Genomic DNA, 18,340 nt, shown 5'->3' on the forward strand with positions numbered 1-18,340 from the left:
TCTATCTCTGTGGAAAGAATAAAGTATTCACAGTGTAACTGGAAACTTAAAAAAAGAAAAGAAAAAAAAGGAGAAGGGTGAAAGGAAAGGAACAAGAGGAACTAAAAGTACATTTTATTTCATTTTTATTTTTAGTGTGGCAAGTGGGTACAACTTCAATTGGCTGAATCACAGCCCAATCTTCTGGAAATTGGAAGCAATCAAGACGAAACCAAAAAACTTCTTCATGATCATGAACTTCTTTTGGCCAAGCTTAAGGTAAGATATTAAGATATGAAGCAGATACAAAATTAAAAAGAAATAAAAAGCTGTTTCTTACACTTCCTCTTGATTCCCCTGATGCCACTGGCCTATGTCCAGGTTAACATAGTGCCAGATAGGTAATGGAAAAACACTATAGTTATTTATGAGCAAACACCAACATTGGAGAGAAATAACAAGATTGTTTTCAACTTTCCCTAATGTGATAGAAAATATGGAGTGATAATATTTTCACTGTGGAGAAATAAGTACCTTCTTTTTCCTGGCTGCCTCAGTGGAAAAAAAAAAATTCCTTCATTTTTCCATTTCATGCAACATACTGTCAAGCCACAACAACAGATCCAAACTTCCTATTGTTAATGAGACCTGCTGGCAAAAATAATATAGAGGCTTTTTCCCTCTCGAACTATTGAAAATATCCGATTTTATATTTAATATTAAGAGTTCTTGAAACCAAAGAATGGTTTTAATAAATAGAGTTATTATTACCTATATGTTGTGATTATTTAGTTAAGAATCTAGAAACAGTGTTGGTTTGAGATCGCCAGATAAGGTATCTAATCAGAGACAAGAATGTCGTTTGTGGGGCCCTGTGCAAAGTGAGAATGTGGGACTCCCTGTTCAAAAAGCAGGAAAAAGCTTTTTCTTGGCCTGTCATGGTGTTTTTTTAATCTGCTATGTAATGTCTGGCTCCTTCAGCCATGGGGATATATGTGGGGTGAGCGCACCCCTCACAGGCACTGGGCCTCAGTCCCAGCTCAGTGCAGAGGGTGTGGGCCTAACCCCAACCCTTCCTGAGCTGTGCCCTGACCCCTGCCAGGGCAGATGACAGAGATCACTGAGCAGGGGCGGGAAAGCAGACAGGATAGCAAAGAGATTCTCCCCCCGGAGGGCAGGACCACACGCGAGATGAAGCTCCCATCCCCCAGCACTTCCTCTGTTGTCCCATTGGACTTCACTTATAAAACACACAGTCAAAGATAAAATTGTTAAGAATTTCAAGACAGTGACAGGTAAGACGTTAAACTACAAGTGGTTTCTCCGTCTGAGAACGGAGCCCTGTGCAGCAGCCAGCTCTGTGAGTAATAACCCTCTTAAGCAAATGAATGTCATCACTAAGATCAAAGAGGTTTGATTCAGAAGGCTGCAATGACTAGATGTTCTGTGTCTTCAGTACTTTAATATTACTGGCTTCTTTGAACATCTAGGCTGGAATTTCCACTTGCTTCCTAGATTTAGAGGCAGATCTGTTCTGCTTCTGACATATACCAACAGCAGTAGTAAAAGTAAAAGGGTAAATCAGACTGAGAAGTTGAAGAAAGAATTAGTACTGAAGCAGGGGGCTATTAGAATCCAGAATTTATTCTCCTGTGTAGACAGCTCCTTGCGCTGGGCTCTGGGCTGTCTTTCAAGGAAGAAATCCCTGGCGACCAGGAAGTCCTTGGTATATCTTAAAAAACACACGATGTGAACAGTCATTGAACCAGGAATCAAAAGACCTATGTTATAGCACTAATTGTGCTGCTAACTAGTGTCGTTTGGCCAACAATTCAAGGTTTTGCTGCTACACAAAAAGCTTAATATTATGAATTGTGGAAACCCAACACTTCCTTGCAATTCTTGCCCATCCACAGAGGTTTACTTTCTCAAGGTCTCCTGTGTCCCCAGCCCCTTCATGTGTACCTGCCGACTGTTTCTAAAGTTAACCTGGATTTGAAGCTACATCCCTTCCCCAGGTTCCGCTAGCAATTCATGCCCAGCCAGCACTTTCAGGTACACTGATGAACTGTGAGTGGTGGGGAAGCTCACAGCAGTCTGGGTCTCTCAGGCTACCTCTTTCCCCCGCCCCAATCCTATTCCTGTCCAGGCCCACAACTCCAGGGAGAATTCTTTTGTAAGCAGAGCAGTTCATCTCTCCTTAACGACTATGCTCAAATTTGCATACCTACGTCCATTCAGGAGCTCAGCTGGAAAAGTGTTTTCCATCAACAGGATCCATCTTTAGAAGGTGCTTGTGATTCTCAATTTTAAAGTCTTGTCCTTTAATGCCCGTCTTCTGGCTATGGACTAGCCTTCTGGACTTCACGCTTTTATCTGTAAAAATGATTGGGAGAGGATGAATCAAAGGTTCATATCTATTGCGGATCTTACCATAACAAGCAATGGAATAGTGGGACCATTCTGCCTCTCTGTACGTGGATCTAAGAACATGAGGTCTCAAGTAAAAAGGCCTTTTGGCTTCACGCAGGCCTCTAACCATGACCTCTTAATGTCTATCTCCCATACTCTCTCCCACCCCACATTACCCAACAAACCAGCCACTTACCCCCAAGAAATTTTAAGTAGTAACATCGTTTTGGTTAAAAAAAATCAAGGAGTCTGAAGTCTGTTTCAGATTTGCTGACAAAATACTTTTTTAAGTAAGAAAAATGTGATTTCCATATTGCAAATAGATAGAGCACTAATTTAATCAATGTACTAGTTATTATGCTGTTAGGGTAGGTACAGTCTTAACCTGTAGCAGAAAATTGTTGTACCAAGTCATTTTTAATATGAGCTTTTTGAATGATAGGAACATTAGTAGTTCAATAAGCCAATAATATTTCATATTTAATGTTCATTCCAGTCCTTTTCCTATGCACAGGGCCCTGGGATTTGTTCTAATTATAAAGAAGAATGTACTCTTAGGAGTGTCGGGAGGGTGTAGGAGTTCTGTGCTGAGTCCACTCTGCTTTGGGCAAAGCAGATAGACTCTCTTGTCTCAGGTTCTTTATTTGAAAAATTATGATAATAACAGATACCCTTAAACACCTAAAAAGGAAATCTAGGGGAGACATGCAATGATTTATAGAAGTGCTTGCTGTTGATAATTAATATATCAGAGAAATTTGGATGTTTAATTTGATAGAAAAGCTATTTTCCGCCTTCCATTGAAAAATATCTCAGACCATAATAATTTAGACTAAAGGGAAAAATTCTGGAAACACAGAATTTTTATGAGTGTTTCTAATGTTGGTAATATCTTATACCCCAGAGATCTGATTTTCCTTTCAGCAGGGTACTTAACCATTCCTGTGGAGTGTCCAGAGAAAAAATATTTCCCTATTTTCAGTGGGGAAAACATAGTCATGTGGAAAAAGCATTCATTCCCTAAAGGCATCTAGATTCCCAAACCAGACTCATTATTTTTAATGAGAAAGAAGAAGTTCAGGAGAGGGGAGAGGGAGATGTAAGCAGGTAACAAAGATCTGTCTGTGGCCACTGTCAACACTATCCTCAGATGGTCAAAGAGGAAAAGAGGGGTTGGAAATGCCTTACGAATGTTGCTGAGAACGTTCTATCCCTCAGTATCCATCTTGCAAGTAACTACATTGCTATTGTGCAAAGGAGTTACAACTGTAAGAACCAAGAAAACCTCTGGACCCTAGCTCCTGTATTTGTATTTAATATATGATATTAGCATTCAGTGAAGAATGACCTTTTAAAGTATAAAAAACTGAAAAATTTCACCTCTGACTTGACTCATAAATCTATCAACTCCCTGATTCTGACTAAATCTCTGACCCAGTGAATGTTTATTTTTGTCCTGTTTCTCTTTACTTAGTTAAAAATGAATAGTCAAAATGTATTAGTAGTAAAGTTTAAAGTCTTACTAAAACTTATTCCTTAAATAAGGAATAATGTGATTTTCTGCTGTAAGCTGGAATATTTAGTGTGAATACATTATTTAAAAAAATTATTATTGTGGTAAAAAAATATATATATTTTTTTTTTTTTGCGGTACACGGGCCTCTCACTGTTGTGGCCTCTCCCGTTGCGGAGCACAGGCTCCGGACACGCAGGCTCAGCGGCCATGGCTCATGGACCCAGCAGCTCCACGACATGTGGGATCTTCCCGGACTGGGGCACGAATCCATGTCCCCTGCACCGGCAGGCAGACTCTCAACCACTGCGCCACCAGGGAAGCCCAATCTCAACCATTTTTAAGTGTACAATTCAGGGGCATTAATTATATTAAGCATGTTGTGCAACCATCACAGCTATCAATTTCCCAAACTTTTTCATCACCCCAAACAGAAACTCTGTAGCTATTAAGCAAAGACTCCCACTCCTCCCTTCCCTGGTTACCTCTAATCTACTTTCTGCCCTTATGAATTTGTCCGTTTTAGGTATTTCATGTAAATAGAATCATGTAGTATTTATCCTTTTGTGTCTGGCTTATTTCACTTAGCATATAATGTTTTCAAGAGTCATCCATATTGTAGCAGGTATCAGACCTTCATTCCTTTTTATGAATGAATAATTTTCAAATATATGGATATACCACATTTTATTTATTCACTCATCTGTCCATGGACACTTGGGTTATTTCCACTTTTTCAGCTACTGTAAATAATGCTACAGTGAATGTTGGTGTACAGGTATCTGTTTGAGTACCTGCTTTCAATTCTTTTGGAGTGGAATTGCCTAGTCATAGGGCATTTCTGTGCTAAGTCTTTGAGGAAACACCAAAATGTTTTTCACAGCAGCTGTGCCATATTACATTCCCATCAGCAATGTACAGGTGTTCCAATTTCTTCACATCCCGGTTAAACTTGTTTTTTAGTTTGTTTGTTTTGCGGTACGTGGGCCTCTCACTGTTGTGGCCTCTCCTGTTGCAGAGCACAGGCTCCGGACGCGCAGGCTCAGTGGCCATGGCTCACGGGCCCAGCTGCTCCGCAGCATGTGGGATCTTCCCAGACCGGGGCACGAACCCGTGTCCCCTGCATTGGCAGGCGAACTCTCAACCACTGAGCCACCAGGGAAGCCCAAACTTGTTATTTTCTCTGTGTGTGTATGTGTGTGTGTTTAATTATAGCCATCCTATTAGGTGTGAAGTGATATCTTGTGGTGGTTTTGATTTGTATTTCTTTAATGACTAATGACGGTAAACATCTTTTCATGTGCTTACTGGACAATTATATATCTTCTTCGGACAAATGTCTTTTACCCATTTTTTAATTGGGTTGCTTGTTTTTTGTTACTGAGTTGTAGGAGTTCTTTGCATATTCTGAATATTAATTCCTTGTCAGATATAGGATTTGCAAATATTTTCTCCCATTCTGTAGATTATCTTTTCACTTTCTTGATGATGGTCTTAATAATATATTTTAATAAAGTAAGTCTGTGTGACTTGAATTATATATATTTACATATTAGAGAAAATTTTATAGCATGTGTGTTGTGAATGTGATGGAACGCTTTAGAACAGTATTGGAAGAGGACTAACCTATTTTACATTATCTATGTCATAGCAGTGTTTTACCCTAAATGTTTACTTCATATAGGAGATTCGTTTTCTCTCCTTCGTGTTTCCTATAGACCCACAAGTTAGGGAATTCTACTCTCTCAGAAATGTTGTGGACGATGCTTTCACCCATGTCTTCTCTTCCCTTCTCTTCCTTTAGGAGTGAGGGGGTGGGGGGTGTTACCCAGTTGGTGAGACTAGGGGAAGAAGTGGCCACCATGGGGAAGCCAGCCTCAAAGGCTCTCTCTGCAGACTCTGACTACCCGTGGGCTGCAGGTTCTCTAGTCTCTCTGCTTCTGCATGATTTGGCCAGATGTCCCTATGTGGAAGAGGAAGGCCACAATCCAACCTACACAGAGCAGCCAAATATGTGTCTATACCTCAGACCCAGTTGTCTCCATAGGCAGGTCACAAGGACTAGATTTTTAAAGAGAAAAAGTAGGAAGTCAAATCAAACCCACCCTCCAGTCCAGCTTTACCAGTAATAAGAGCAGATATTTTGATCCATATCTGACCTTGATGTCTGTTTCTCAGTTGATTTGGAATCTTGAGGAGAGAGAGGTGAAATTAATTGGCACCTTCCAAATTCCAACACTTAATTGATCTTTGGTTCAAAGGGATCTGTGTCTTAGTGTTCTATACATGTAAAGTACCTGGCATATTTTCACTGATCATTTTGACAAAGGCCACTGAAACAATGTAGGAACAATGCAGGGTTCCTGGGGGAGTGGGAACTAGTGGGTGGTATAATTTCTCTTTTAGGCTTTTGAGAATAGAGAACTTTTATATTTAAAAAACAAAAATAGTATTCTCACAACTATGAAACAGCAAAACTTCCCAGTGATTTTCCCTGGCTGACTTAACACTTTCCTAGTGTACAGGGTATTTCTTTTCCCAGATGTTCAGTTCCAGTGAACAGTATGGAGCTGTGGAGCAAAATAAAATTCGAATAGCATTCTCTGTATTTGGAAAGTGTCATGGGCAATCTTATAAAATATTGTTTTTATAAGATAGGTTGGTTTAAGAGGCTAGAGAGTCCATGAAATAGGCTTCTCAGACATGGAGTTAAGGCACATTAAGATTGCAGATATCACAAATAATTTGTTACTAGTTTGGGCTAAGCCGCAGTTCAGAGGATGTCCATACTTAATGAAGTGTTGATATGAGTTGATTTACTAGAGGGGAAGGAGTTCTATAAGGAGAAAATTTTGTTGGCACAGAGCCTGAATAGTACAAAATTTGGAAAGGATGCTCTCTATCTTATCCCTGTCTTGGTTTAGCAGTCAAGGTTGGGCTCCTTGGCTGAAGCTGAAGGGCCTGTGGGAAACATGAAGCACTCATCGTATTGCTTTGTGGCTGGGACACCAAGTGACACAGAGTCTACAAGAAGAGAAGCATCTTCCACACTTCTGCAAGGAACAGAGCAGGGCTTGGTTATAGCAGATACTGACAACTTTTTTGACAACTCTAGAAGGACCCAATATACAAGAAGATTACGGTAGATTAAAAATGTCCATAAAGTCTTTGGCACTCTTCCCAATGAGAAGTGGGGTCTATGTTCATTCCCTTAAAACTGATCAGACTCTGGGACTGCTTTGAGCAAAAGAATACAGCATAGATGATGTGGTGCCAGTTTCCAGTCCAGTCTCAAGAGACTGGCTGCCTTCTCTTCCTGTAATTTCAAATAGTTGCTCCTGGAACCTAACCAACTGAGTACGTCAAGGAGCACTACGGAGAGGCCCATGTGGAGAAGAACTGAGGGTCCCAGCAACAGCTCTGGCTGAGATCCTGGCCAACAGCCAACCAATTTGCCAGCCCTGTGAGCGAGCCATTTGAGCCATCTTGAAAGTTGATTCTCCAGACCTGGTTGGGCTTCCAACCTGACCTATGCTGAACAGAGACAAGTCTTACCCACTGAGCCCTGCCTGAGAATCATGAGCACAATAAATAATTGTTATTTTAGGTCTTTAGAGTGTGCAGTGGTTTGTCACACAGCAGTAGATAACTGGAACAGAGGGCAAGAGCAATGGTGGCATCCTCTAGGGATTTTGAAGGCAACGCTCATGAATGAAAAGAGACAGGCAGAAGAAAGCAAGAGTTTTCATGGATAGATAGTTGAGAAGCAGAACTAAGATTCTTTAAAATGAAAGATGGTATGATGAATAAGTAAATAAATAAGAAGAAAATTTTGCAGTTTGTGAATGATCTACTTTTGGAAAAATGATTCTGAAAAGCAGATGCAAAGACATCTATTATAATGTTAGTCTCTTTGACTTGAATTTTAATATACTTTCTTGATCAGGAGGAAAAAGTTTGTAGTTATAATTCAGCACACAGGGGTGTGCACAGAATATTATGGGTATATTGTGGAAGGAATGACTAATTCTGCCAGGAAAACTAGGGGAAGCTTGACAGAGAAAGTGATTTATGAGCTGTCCTGGAGGTGAATATGAGTTTTCCAGACACCACTGACCAATTTAAAGGACAAACGATGAACTGGAAGGAAAATATTTGCAATTTATATGACAGTCAAAGGGTTATACTCCTTCATGTTGATAAGAAAGACAAAGAAGCCAAAAATAAATAAATAAAAAATAGACTATTCACAGAAGAGAGGCAGATTGCCAATAAACATGTGAAAAGAAACTCAATGTCAATAATGGCCTGAGAAATGAAACTAAATAATGATAAAAAGATAAATTTTTAATTGCCTATACACCATTAAAAGTTTAAAATATTGATAACATTCAGTGATGGTGAGAATGTGAGGAAAGGGGCGTTCTACTATACTGTTGGTGAGAATTTGGATTAACACAATCATTTTGGAAACTAGCAAGCATTAAAATGTAAAATGCTCATTCACATCCTGAGACTCAGCAACCTCACCTCTGGGAATTCATCCTTGGAAATGAAAGCACTAGTAAGGATATAGATATGAAGATGCTTTGCTATGATATTAAGCATCTTTTCACATGTTTTTGGTAGAATAACCTAACTGGAAACAAAACAATGTCCAACAATAGGGGAATAAATTTATAAGCTGATTATTTATGCTACTTTTATACTGTGGAAGAGTATGCTGAGCCCTAGGACTATTGCTGTGACATAGATGAACCTGTGAGTGTTTAAACCAGTGTTGGTTGGGCTTTATGTTATTTGTCACCAACATATTCCTATTTGAAAACTTGGTCAAAAGTCAGGATCACAACTAACATTTTTGAGATCATAGGCCTGTAGTTTCCAAGCTGTTAATTATTTTAAAATACTCCTTTAAAATATAAATCTACAAGCAAAAATTTTTAATGGAAAGTAGAACCCATAGTCCTTATTAGTTATGAAAAGAGGTTCTTGGTCCAAGATTTGGACTGACAAGGCAGAGCTCTGACAGTTCAAGAAATATAAGTGAGGGGTAGTAGAGGTAAGATTGTAGCTGGTAGCATAGGACCCACTCACCCCCACTCCCAATCTTCAATATACTGAGTTATATTAAATGTCAGGGTAAAAATATACCTTTTTCATTCTATACAGAAGGCAACAGATACTTCTTCTCCAGAAAAGCCATAAGTAAGTATTGTACTTAACCAAGAATGAGGGGATTTTGTTTTGTTTATTTGTTTTAAGTCTAGTACGACTCCTACCTGATTAGCCTTAGCCAGAATGCATCTTTTCTAAACTCTAGACTTATCTTAGATATACTATAAGTATAAATGTGTAAAACTCAAGATGTTTTCAAATAACATGGCTATATCATTCTCATGACAAGTTCATCTAGCTATTAGTCCTCAGGAGAATACATCAAACTTCTGATTCTGTGGTTAGCTCTGATCTTCAAATTACCTGTATCCTCTATCTCCCACCTAACACATATTTGAAGTTCAGGGACTTGAGTGAGATTAGAATTTTTGTCTTTTTTTTTTTAATGTCTTAAAGTTGGATACTAGTTCCAGTTCCAGGAAAGATGGAATAAATAGCCTCTACCCTGTCTCCATTAAATGCAGCTATAAACCTTGGCAGTATGTTTGTGTGCTGAGGATGCTGAAAAGGAGGGACTAGCATGTAGATTAGGGAAAGAGACCAGAATTCCAAAGGCCACCAAGCCAGCAGTATTGTTTTTTCTCTCTTCAATATTACCCAGCTTGGATTCAAAAGCAAGTTGACACTCCGAAGTATGCATCAGATATGGACAGAAAAAGTTCCAGAAAAGTCTTCTCTTTCAGATCTGAGCACTAGAAAGACGACTTCTGTGAGTCAGACAGAAAGGGAGGAAATACTGTGCTTTTGCCTTTGCTTTGTGCTTTTCTATTCTCTCTTCCCCAGCCCAGGCAATCCCCCAGCAATGGTGAAGATGGAGGCAACAGGCAGGTGCCTGAATCTCTGAGGTAGGGGGTCCTCTCTGACCAGAGGACCTGTGGTCCCTGAGCTTGTTGTAAATTCACATGGCGTTTTCCTCCCTCTGTTCTCCCCACTGCTTGGTCCGGCAGACACAGTGGTGGGAAGGAAACCAAAGCCCCAGGTTTCAGGCCAGAGGACCAGTAAGGGGGCTTCTATGGTACAAATTTCAGGCACTGGGTCAAGCCAGTGAAATGAGAAGACAGAGAAGGTGAGAGGGCAGTCTCACCGTTCAGCCCAGTAACTCACGTTATACAGATGGCTGATTTTCTTACAGAAATCCTAATTACTCTGTCAGTAGAGAGGGAACTCTAAAAACCATGAGCTGTTAGATTCAGTTTCGTAGGACATGTTTTTTTTTTACTTTAAGTTCAGCTCAAAACATATCCGAAGTATTTACATAATCGGAACTAGAGAAACCCAAACCACTGAAGGCTGTTGCAGCTGCTTTCTGAAAGCCTGAGATTTCTGCTTCACTGTTCCCATAGGCTATTAAACTTTTATTAATGTGTTGGACAGAAAATACTTTGCTAGTGTGTTATACTTCTGAGAGCAGCAATAAATAGAAACATATAATGTGAACCACAAATGCAATCTCATATTTACTTTTATTTATTTATTTTTCCAGTTTTATTGAGATAATTGGCATACATCACCGTATAAATTTAAGGCATACAGCGTGATGGTTTGATTTACATATATTGTGAAATGATCACCACATTGGTTCAGCGAAGATCCATCTTTTTATACAGGTACAATTAAAAAAAGAAAGAAGAAAAGGAAAAAAAATTCTCCTTGTGATAAGAACTCCCTTACTCTCTTAACAACTTTCCCCCGTATCATGCAGCAGTGTTAGCTCTAGACATTGTGTTGTATGTTACATCTTATAACTGGAAGTTTGTGCTGTTGACCACCTCCCTCCAATTCCCCCTCTCCACACCTTCTGCCTCTGGTAACTACCAATCTGTTCTCTGTATCCATGAGCTCAGTTTTGTTGTTTGTTTGTTTTGTTTTTAGATTCCACATGTAAGTGAGATCATACAGCTATTTGTCTTTCTCTGACTTATTTCACTTAGCACAATGCTTTCAAGGTTCATTCATGTTGTTGCAAATGGTAGGATTTCGTTGTTTTTTTTATGACTGAATGATATTCCATTGTATGTATATACCACATCTTCTTTATCCACTCATCCATCAATGGACACTTAGGTTGCTTCTGTGTCTTGGCTATTGTAAATAATGCTGTTATGAACATGCGGGTGCAGATATCTTTTGAGTTACTGTTTTCACTTCCTTTGGATATATTCCCAGAAATATATCATTCGGTAGTTCTATTTTCAACATTTTGAGGATCCTCCATACTGTTTGCCGTAGTGGCTGTACCAATTTACAATCCTACCAGCAGTGCACAAGGGTTCCCTTATCTCCACATCCATGCCAGCATTATTATCTCTTGACTTTTTGATGACGGTCATTCTGTCAGGTGAGCGATGATGTCTCATTGTGCTTTTTTCTTTTCTTTTTTTTAAATGAATGAATTAATTTTTATTTTTGGCTGTGTTGGGTCTTTGTTGCTGCGCGTGGGCTTTCTCTAGTTGTGGCGAGCAGGGGCTACTCTTCGTTGCGGCACACGGGCTCTAGAATGCAGGCTCAGTAGTTGTGGCGCACCGGCTTAGTTGCTCAGCGGCATGTGGGATCTTCCCTGACCAGGGCTCAAACCCATATCCCCTGCATTGGCAGGAGGATTCTTAACCACTGCGCCACCAGGGAAGTCCCCTCTCATTGTCGTTTTAATTCACATTTGCCTAATGGCTAACGATGTTGAGCGTCTTGTCATGTACCTGTTAGCCTTTCATATATTTAATTTGGAGAAATGTATTCAGATCCTTTGCCCATTTTTTAATTGGGTTATTTGGGGTTTTTTGCTATTGAATTGTAAGAGTTTTTATATATTTTGGATATTAATCCCTTTTCAGATATATGATTTGAAAATATTATTTTCCCATTCCATAGGTTGTCTTTTCACTTTGTTGATGGTTTCCTTTGCTGTGCAGAAGCTTTTTAGTTTGATGTAGTCCCACTTGTTTATTTTTAATTTTGTTGCTTGTGCTTTAGATGTCATATCCAAAAAAATAATTACCAAGACACGTCAAGGAGCTTTGTTCCTATGTTTTCTAGGAGTTTCATGGTCTTCAATCCTTTTGAGTTAACTTTTATAAGTGGTGTAAGATACAGATTCAGTTTCATCCTTTTACATGTGAATATCCAATTATCCCAGCACCATTTATTTTATTTTTTTAATTTTTTTAACATCTTTATTGGAGTATAATTGCTTTACAATGGTGTGCTAGCTTGTGCTTTACAACAAAATGAATCAGCTATACATATACATATGTTCCCATATCTCTTCCCTCTTGTGTCTCCCTCCCATCCTCCCTATCCCACCCCTCTAGGTGGTCACAAAGCACCGAGCTGATCTCCCTGTGCTATGCAGCTGCTTCCCACTAGCTATCTACCTTAAGTTTGGTAGTGTATATATGTCCATGCCTCTCTCTCACTTTGTCACAGCTTACCCTTCCCCCTCCCCATATCCTCAAGTCTATTTTCTAGTAGGTCTGTGTCTTTATTCCTGTTTTACCCCTAGGTTCTTCATGACATTTTTTCCCTTAAATTCCATATATATGTGTTAGCATACGATATTTGTCTCTCTCTTTCTGACTTACTTCACTCTGTATGACAGACTCTAGGTCTATCCACCTCATTACAAATAGCTCAATTTCGTTTCTTTTTATGGCTGAGTAATATTCCATTGTATATATGTGCCACATCTTCTTTATCCATTCATCCGATGATGGACACTTAGGTTGTTTTCATCTCCGGGCTATTGTAAATAGAGCTGCAATGAACATTTTGGTACATGACTCTTTCTGAATTATGGTTTTCTCGGTATATGCCCAGTAGTGGGATTCCAGCACCATTTATTGAACATATATGTAATTTTAAATTTTCTAATAGCCTAATGTAGATTTTAGAGCATTAAACACTTACATTAGAAAAGGATAAATGTCTCAAATCAACAATCTATGTTTTTGCCTTAAGAAACTAGAAAAATAAGAGCAAATTAAAACTGAGGCAAACAGAATGAAGCAAAAAATAAAGATAAGAGCAGAAATCAATGAAACAGATAACAGAACAATAACAGAGAAATGCATGGTTCTTTGAAAAAGTCAGTAAAATTTTGATAAGCCTCTAGCCAGACTGAGAAAGGTAAAAAGAGGGAAGGCAAAAATTACGAGTATTAGGTATGAAAGATGGGGCATCACTATAAACCCCACAGACATTAAAAATATAATGTAGTAATACTATGAACAACTCTGTGCACATAAATTCAACAATTTAAATGAAATGAACCAATTCTTTGAAAGCCACAAATTACCAAAACTCACCCAATAATAAAAGTAAAAACAAGTGAAATTAATTTGGTAATATGTTTAATTTATTCTAATATATCTAAATTATCATTCAATATGTAATCATTATAAAAACTATTAATGCGATATTTTAATTTTTTGTATTAAATCTTCAAAATCCTGTGTGTACATTATACTTATAGCACATCACAATATGAACTAGCCATTTCAAATGGCTAGTGGTTACCGTATTAGACAGTGAATATTTAGAGACTAAAGGAGGTTAAATCTTCTGGGAATGAAAATAGTTTATTTTTTAGCTCAGGAGAAGTCTGCTTATAATCAAGCCAATGTATGGAGAATCTGAAAAGGATAATTATGAGATGAGATTTCTTTCAGGGACAAGAAATGAAAGAAAAGTAGACCAAAATATTTCTAATGGTAATTTTTTGAAGGTGATTAACAAAGCAGTGTTATTAGATACTTTCACAGGAGTAGGTATATTTTTCCCAGTGTAATATTTTTTTAAATGTAGGAGTGTAATTGCATTTGCACATGTGTTTTAGCTCTTGCAATTGATTTTACTTGAAAGAGTAATTTCTTTAAAACAAATTACATAAGCATTTTGAAAGAATGAAAAGAAAGCTTTGTATCAATATTAATCTAGTTTGAAAGGCTGACAGTAGAAGGCAGTAATTAAATGGTGAATTATCTGGTTGTGAGTTCTGAAAGCATTAGTGCACATTTCGTTAATGATTTTATATGTAATTAGTTTGTTGTTCATTGTTCATCCATTTCTCAGATATTGCTCAGTGGACTTCTTATGGTTTTGTTGCTTAGTAGTGCTAATAACATGGGCGGCCAAATGCAATTCAGATTCTAAAAACAGCTGAAAGGATTCTGTTAATATGCCTTGGTTAATTTTGCTTAATGTTGGTTAACAGGTCATTAAAGACTATATATTTTGTTACTTGAGTGATGAATATAGAGCAAGGATATATTTTTGTTAGCATATTTATAAAACTTGGACTAACAAAGAATTTTTCTTTGTGTTGCTTAATTCATTTATAAGTATTTCACATATGACTAGTTTTCCTTTATGGTTGTAGGCGGTGGCCTAAATTCTGAATAATAAACAAAAGAGAGGATGCAAATGTTACTGAAAAAATACAATCTCTAGTAACTTGAGTGGTCCACCAGTTTTTATTGTCATTTAGTGTTTTGTACTTAGAGAAGGACATACACGGTCTGTAAATGTGGTAAAGATTTAAATCTCTGGTAAGTCCTGCTTTTCAGAACTAAGCCACCCCCCTGGAAAAAGTGTTGGATAATTCATCAAGATGAGGAGGACAAATAATTATAAATTCTGGATTTTCTTTCTCTTTCAAGAACAATAAGGTTTTCCATATTATCTGAGACTTACAACTGGCCTGCAAAAAAGTTTAAGTAAACACAGGAATACCAAGCAACATTTTCAATCCTGAAATTCCCATTTTGGCCAATTCATTAGTCATTGTGAGAGATTACTTTTAATAACTCAGGTTTATATTTCTACAAGACAACCAGCTAAACTTACACGTAGAATTTCACCATACTTACCAGAATTTTCATCATTGACTTAGGGACCCAATGTATAACTATAGGTCATCCTCTGTGTACACAGATCAGAATTGGGTGCACAAAGGGTTATGGCCATGAAACATTACAAAATGAGGACAAGTTCCTACCCCTTGAAAGGCTTGCAGAAGCAATAATGTTTACTACCTATTGGCCATTTTTATGTGCCAGTCATCATACTAGCAATAAGTATTTAATCCTTACATCAAGGATATATTCACATTTACCAGATGGTTAAACAAGTTCAGTAGTGGCTTTTGCCCAAGTTCCACAATAGTTTATGTCACTATGCATTACTGCCACTCTAATTTATTTAAAGAGGTAGGATTAATATTCAGAATATATCCATTGCCAGGTAATATCAATATATGAAAAACTATATACAAGGTGCTGACAGATGGCTCATGCAAGAGTTACGAGCCCAAGAGATGAGAACATTATTTGGATCTCAAAGCAAGTGACAGGTAAGGATTGCTTGTCAAAATGACATTCCAGATCAGAGAATGGGTTAGCAAAGCTGTTGAGACAAGTGTAAGCAAGATACACATAGGCACATGAAGAACACTGCCAGGAAATATTGAGATAAGGCAAAACTTGTATGGAGGATAAGGGCTTGGGCTGAAAGGCAGGACATGTTGGGTTATGCAGTTAGATTTGATTGTGGCCAAGAGTGGGTTCTTAAAGTAGGGGAAAGTTTGCTAAAAATGGAGTTTGAGAAAGGTTACCTTTAAAACAATATACAGGGTGAACTTAAATGGAAAAACCACTGGAGTTAAGAGATGTCTATGGAGACACTGGAACTTGGACTAGAGTTCTGAGTGTGAGAGTCTTAAAGAGACTCAAATTTAAAAGTCCTTGTTTCTCAAATAAACAACCTAACCTTACACCTAAAGCAATTAGAGAAAGAAGAACAAAAAACCCTCAAAGTTAGTGGAAGGAAAGAAATCATAAAGATCAGATCAGAAATAAATGAAAAAGAAATGAAGGAAACAATAGCAAAGATCAATAAAACTAAAAGCTGGTTCTTTGAGAAGATGAACAAAATTGATAAACCATTAGCCAGACTCATCAAGAAAAAAAGGGAGAAGACTCAAATCAACAGAATTGGAAATGAAAAAGGAGAAGTAACAACTGACACTGCAGAAATACAAGGGATCATGAGAGATTACTACAAGCAACTATATGCCAATAAAATGGACAACCTGGAAAAAATGGACAAATTCCTTGAAAAGCACAACCTTCTGATACTGAACCAGGAAGAAATAGAAAATATAAACAGACCAGTCACAACCACTGAAATTGAGACTGTGATTAAAAATCTTCCAACAAACAAAAGCCCAGGGCAAGATGGCTTCACAAGCAAATTCTATCAAACATTTAGAGAAGAGCTAACACCTATCTTTCTCAAACTCTTCCAAAATATAGCAGAGGGAGGAACACTCCCAAACTCATTCTACAAGGCCACCATCACCCTGATACCAAAACCAGACAAGGATGTCACAAAGAAAGAAAACTACAGGCCAATATCACTGATGAACATAGTTGCAAAAATCCTCAACAAAATACTAGCAAACACAATCCAACAGCACATTAAAAGGATCATACACCATGATCAAGTGAGGTTTATCCCAGGAATGCAAGGATTCTTCAATATATGCAAAACAATGTGATAAACCATATTAACAAATTGAAGGATAAAAATCATATGATACCTCAATAGACACAGAAAAAGCTTTTGACAAACTTCAACACCCATTTATGATAAATACCCTCCAGAAGGTAGGCATAGAGGGAACTTACCGCAACATAATAAAGGCCATATATAACAAACCCACAGCCAACATTGTTCTCAATAGTGAAAAACTGAAACCATTTCGTCTAAGATCAGGAACAATACAAGGTTGTCCACTCTCACCACTACTATTCAACATAGTTTTGGAAGTTTTAGCCACAGCAATCAGAGAAGAAAAAGAAATGAAAGGAATTCAAATCAGAAAGGAAGAAATAAAGCTGTCACTGTTTGCAGTTGACATGATACTATACTTAGAGAATCCTAAAGTTGCTACCAGAAAACTACTAGAGCTAATCAATGAATCTGGTAAAGTAACAGGATACAAAATTAATGCACAGAAATCTCTTACATTCCTATACACTAATGAAGAAAAATTGAAAGAGAAATTAAGGAAACACTCCCATTTACCATTGCAACAAAACGAATAAAATACCTAGGAATAAACCTACCTAAGGAGACAAAAGACCTGTATGCGGAAAACTGTAAGACACTGATGGAATAAATTAAAGATGATACAAACAGATGGAGAGATATATCATGTTCTTGGATTGGAAGAATCAACACTGTGAAAATGACTCTACTCCCCAAAGCAATCTACAGATTCAATGCAATCCCTATCAAACTACCAATGGCATTTTTCACAGAGCTAAAACAATAAATTTCACAATTTGTATGGAAACACAAAAGACCCCGAATAGCCAAAGCAATCTTCAGAATGAAAAACAGAGCTGGAGGAATCAGGCTCCCTGACTTCAGACTGTACTACAAAGCTACAGTAATCAAGACAGTATGGTACTGGCACAAAAACAGAAATATAGATCAATGGAACAGGATAGAAAGCCCAGAGATAAACCCACACACATATGGTCACCTTATCTTTGATAAAGGAGGCAAGAATATACAATGGAGAAAAGACAGCTTCTTCAATAAGTGGTGCTGGGAAAACTGGACAGCTACATGTAAAAGAATGAAATTAGAATTCTTCCTAACACCATACACAAAAATAAACTCAAAATGGATTAAAGCCCTAAATGTAAGGCCAGACACTATAAAACTCTTCAAGGAATACATAGACAGAACACTCTATGACATAAATCACAGCAAGCTCGTTTTTGACCCACCTCCTAGAGTAATGGAAAGAAAAACAAAAATAAACAAATGGGACCTAATGAAACTGAAAAGCTTTTGCACAGCAAAGGAAACCGTAAACAAGATGAAAAGACAACCCTCAGGATGGGAGAAAATATTTGCAAATAAAGCAACTGACAAAGGATTGATCTCCATAATTTACAAGCAGCTCATGTAGCTCAATATCAAAAAACAAACAACCCAATTTAGGCAGAAGACCTAAATAGATGTTTCTCTAAAGAAGATACACAGATTGCCAACAAACACATGAAAGGATGCTCAACATCACTAATCATTAGAGAAATGCAAATCAAAACTGCAATGAGGTATCACCTCACACTGGTCAGAATGGCCATCGTGAAAAAGTCTACAAACAATCAGTGCTAGAGAGGGTGTGGAGAAAAGGGAACCCTCTTGCACTGTTGGTGGGAATGTAAATTGATACAGCCACTATGG

At 37.8% G+C, this 18,340-nt stretch overlaps 1 protein-coding gene across 6 annotated transcripts in view; it reads left to right on the forward strand.

Moving 5' to 3' along the window:
• The window catches only part of CCDC141 (coiled-coil domain containing 141), a 219,180-nt gene that overhangs the window by 9,693 nt on the left and 191,147 nt on the right, over positions 1 to 18,340 (forward strand). For all 6 annotated transcript variants that reach the window (XR_009520139.1, XR_009520140.1, XM_060016516.1 and 3 more), the window contains exon 4: positions 136 to 258. Coding sequence is in view for 4 of the 6 variants with exons in the window: in XM_060016516.1 (XP_059872499.1) it covers positions 136 to 258 (123 nt within the window). In the remaining 2 variants the exon portion in view is untranslated. The remainder of the gene's footprint in view (positions 1 to 135; positions 259 to 18,340) is intronic.

The sequence above is a fragment of the Delphinus delphis genome, chromosome 7, assembly GCF_949987515.2.
Source record: "Delphinus delphis chromosome 7, mDelDel1.2, whole genome shotgun sequence".
Lineage (NCBI taxonomy): Eukaryota > Metazoa > Chordata > Mammalia > Artiodactyla > Delphinidae > Delphinus > Delphinus delphis.